Source organism: Trichinella spiralis (assembly GCF_000181795.1).
Source record: "Trichinella spiralis strain ISS 195 chromosome Unknown Scfld4, whole genome shotgun sequence".
NCBI classification, from domain to species: domain Eukaryota; kingdom Metazoa; phylum Nematoda; class Enoplea; order Trichinellida; family Trichinellidae; genus Trichinella; species Trichinella spiralis.
This window is the reverse complement of record NW_003526943.1, coordinates 4,770,855-4,774,467: the sequence shown is the minus strand read 5'-3', so window position 1 is coordinate 4,774,467 and position 3,613 is coordinate 4,770,855. Positions and strand designations below refer to the sequence as shown.

The window sequence follows — 3,613 nt, the reverse complement described above, 5'->3', positions numbered from 1 at the left end:
ATGATTCTAACAATGATGAATAAATGGTCAGTGCAAATAATTTGTTGCATATGTGTAAACTAAGTAAATTCACTTTCATCATGAACGGTTTTCATTTAATTTAATTTAATTGCATGTTAAATTGTTGTTCAACTTGTTTCACAATACGAATATCAAAGTGAAATTAGCATAACTGTTTATGGTATAATTTCGTGTTGTTTCAGTTGGCGGCGAAAAAGCGTCATGCTGTGCTATTGGAACAGCTTGAAGATGCGAAAGAGTTGAAAGAGGATTTGCATCGTCGTGGTAGCCAGCTTGCCAAATTTTTAACCCAAATGCTCAGCGAAGAACAGCTGGTCGATTATCAATATTTTATACGAATGAAAAGTAAACTGTTGGCCGAGACTCAGGAAATTGAGGAAAAAATTCTACTTGGCGAAGAGCAGAAAGAAGTTTTGGAAAGAAGTTGAATTTTTGCTTTTCCACATTCTCCTTCTACTACTACTACTACTACTACTACTACTACTGTGCTTAATTTTACTTTGCCACGGCCATTGTTCTCAGGCTGCTTGCTGTATTTTCACTTGTCTTGGCTTGGTTTTTATGTAAATTAATTAAAATTTCAACTTCATCCACGTTCACTGTGCGAATATTAATTAATGAATTGATACGATGATCGGAAATAAACAACACTGCTAACTACTCTCTACAAATTGTGTTGGTTCAAATGGTTTTTGATACCATTATTTTATTTTTGATCATTCGTCGTGATGTAGTTTTTCATCTTTTGAAAATTACACTTTTGAAATATTCACTATTACTGCTAATTGATAATAATAATTATCGATTGAGAAGGAAAATAACTCTACCAATTGTGTTATTCTGCATCTTTATGATGTTTGAGATTTGAAGTAGATTTAAATAATTGTTGAAAAATGAGAAAATTGTGCATAATTTATAAATGACAACTGTTGTCAGTGAATTAATCACTTTTCCACTGGGTAATTAATTGTGTGCATTGCATTTCAGGTGAAGAATATCGATGGAGGGTAATGACCAAATGTCGAGAGGTGACGGTTTCAATATGACGTTCAGCGAACGTTTGTCCAGACTGGACGAAGCAGAACGCAACATCGTGCAGATGATGCAGTGCGCAGGCCAGTGTTTGGCCGAAGTGAGCAAAGACAAAACCGCTTCACGGCAGGTAGATAATTAATAATATCATCAATTTCACAACATCTCCAAGGGATAGTTTGAATTTTTGCAGTTTTGCATCTGGTGTTTTATTTTTACTAATGCTTAATACATGTTTTTTGGTTCCAATCTACGAACAGTTGCAAATTTTTTTGATTCATTTGCAAAATGAATGTTTGGCTTTTGTGAGCATTTTGTTTAATTTCTTTTTTCATCACCTTATATATCTTGAATAACATGCATGATGTTAATGCAATTTAAGGCAATTTAATTTGTTCAATTTTGTAAAAATAGGCTGAAAATCAAGCGATTGAATTTTTGAGAAAGCTCGCATTAGCGGAAAAGATGATCGACGAGCAGCTCAATTATCTAGGTGATGTTGGCGTTGGTGCAGCGCATGAAGGATCTTCTTATTCTCAGCTCAGGTTCAAACTGATGGCAGAAGAAAAGGTCGCTTGGTTGCGTGACCAAATTGTGAAATTTCGAGCACAGAGAAGTTCGGACGAAGGATCAGCGTGAAAAATTCATTTCTCAATCAGTTCTGCTTTACTGTCTGCTTACTGTTCAATGTATTATTCCTTTTGCATTTTATTGAAATTTATAAAATTTACAATAAATTATTTTTTTAAATCAAACTTCAGAAAAACTGTTTTTAATATTTATTTTTCATTTTTTGATTTGAAAGCAACTGACCAATTGACGTGATTGTTTGTTGTTTTTGAGCTGGGAAATTGCTTTCTCACAAGCAAACAAACAGCAATAACACACAGTTTTGAAATTTAAACGATCAAGTTCTCAAAAAAATGAAACGTGGATTATTGGAAGAAGCGAATGCAGAAATTTCTGGAATTCTGGGAAAGGTCTGTGAAAACTGAGGCTCGGTATACCGGCACTGAAATGTTTCAAATGTTGGTGAAGATTCATTGCCCTGTCACTATCAGGGGTGCACTCTCCGGTACAGTGCCGAGAGTTTGTCAAACTCGATGCGCAGAAGCGCTGTTTGAGCTAGTGCTGCTTGAAGACTTGTCTGGTCACACGTTTCGTGAAGAAACCATGTCCAAAGCCAGGATGTGGCAAGCAGCAACATGCCTTGCTGTACGCGGCAGCAAGCGAACCGGGAACTGAGGAACCGGCCCCGGTGTAGTCGGAAGAGAAAGTTCGAGGTTGTCTGGTCTTGTATAGGAGAAACGTTATTTTTCAGACTGCCCGTGCCTGATTTTCAGAGTCAGTGAGAACTCCATGACGGTAAGCTCTCTGCTTGTCACTGGTTCCTGGCAAACTTTGATCAGTAGGGACTTTTGTGACGCCCTTGGTCTGAAGAATAAGCCGGTGGTAACGGCGGCTCAACGAAAAAGTATCAGCATGTGAAAGCATGCTTTGGTGCAGTATGCAGCGACTGCAGACTAACCGAGGTTGGCGGCAGTTCAAATCGCACCCCCTCCTAGCAGAGTCACATGTTGCCGGCAAGCACATGTGTGTGTGTGTGTGCGTGAGTTAAAAAGAGGCTGCGTAAGTTACGCAAAGATAAAAGCACAACAACGCTCGAACGCTGTATAAAAGCAGCCAGTTGAAGTGTGTGCGAGAGTCAGATAGATACAGAGTGAGGAGCGAGCTTCGTGCGCGTACGGCACAAAGTTGCTTTGTGTTTGAATCGTGTTTGCCTATCCTCCTTTGAGTTATTAATAAAAGCCGCTTCTAAATTCTCGTTATTCTTTGCGCCAATCAGCAGTCAATTGAACCATCGCTATTTGCACAATACAGTCCACTTATCTTGAGAGTCAGAATACGTACTGTCTGTTCTCCGCGCAACCGCTGGAAACAGAAATTTGCTTCTACAGTATAATTTGAAAATTTGTTAAGTATAAAAACAATAAGCATGAACAAAAAGCGAAAAAATTCAAAATGAATAATATAAAAAGTAAAAAAATAACAGAACTATACTTTTTCATAAACAGTGAAATAAATTTTATTTGTTTCTGCAAGCTTAGTTTACAGTAAGTTTGAATGAAATTGACCGACATGTTTTATACCTGCATATCATTAACTGTATGATGAACTTTTAATTGTGAATTTCAGTTTGTTGTGTAACGCGCGGAGTTGAAGATCGTTGTTTGTGTTTCCTTTTTAGTTTTCAGTAACTTTGTTTTTACAGTGCTTTGCTTTAATTATTTTATTTTATTTTATTTTATTTTATTTTTAATCTTTATTTCAAATAATCCAATTGTTGCATTAATAATGCGAGTAGTTCTTAATTAAATTTTCTTCAGCAGGTCTTGAAATGGCTCTTCGTTATATTCAGTCATCCCCAGAAGGCACGCACCTTGTTGGTGTTTCTCGAGCTGTGGAAGTCGACGAAAAATACGAAACCTGGGAAAAGTGCCGAAAAATCGCATTCAAGCGATTTTTCAGTGCCAGCAGACTGCATGTCTCACCGATTAAA

At 37.1% G+C, this 3,613-nt stretch overlaps 3 protein-coding genes across 3 annotated transcripts; 2 read left to right on the top strand and 1 right to left on the bottom strand.

Moving 5' to 3' along the window:
- Positions 1 to 203: 203 nt before the first annotated feature.
- Tsp_01188 (Apx/Shroom domain ASD2 family protein) lies at positions 204 to 449 on the top strand (the record flags this gene model as incomplete). Its single annotated transcript, XM_003376940.1, has 1 exon — positions 204 to 449. A coding segment is annotated over one exon (246 nt), but the record flags the coding sequence as incomplete, so codon positions are not given.
- Positions 450 to 1,021: 572 nt separating this feature from the next.
- Positions 1,022 to 1,692, top strand: Tsp_01189 (mediator of RNA polymerase II transcription subunit 11). Its single transcript, XM_003376939.1, has 2 exons — positions 1,022 to 1,183; positions 1,468 to 1,692. The coding sequence occupies exons 1-2, from the start codon at positions 1,022 to 1,024 to the stop codon at positions 1,690 to 1,692; spliced, it is 387 nt and encodes a 128-aa protein (XP_003376987.1).
- Positions 1,693 to 2,178: 486 nt separating this feature from the next.
- Tsp_01190 (hypothetical protein) lies at positions 2,179 to 2,646 on the bottom strand. Its single transcript, XM_003376938.1, has 2 exons — positions 2,377 to 2,646; positions 2,179 to 2,346 (listed from the first exon to the last, which is right to left on the bottom strand). The coding sequence occupies exons 1-2, from the start codon at positions 2,644 to 2,646 to the stop codon at positions 2,179 to 2,181; spliced, it is 438 nt and encodes a 145-aa protein (XP_003376986.1).
- Between the last annotated feature and the right edge of the window lie 967 nt (positions 2,647 to 3,613).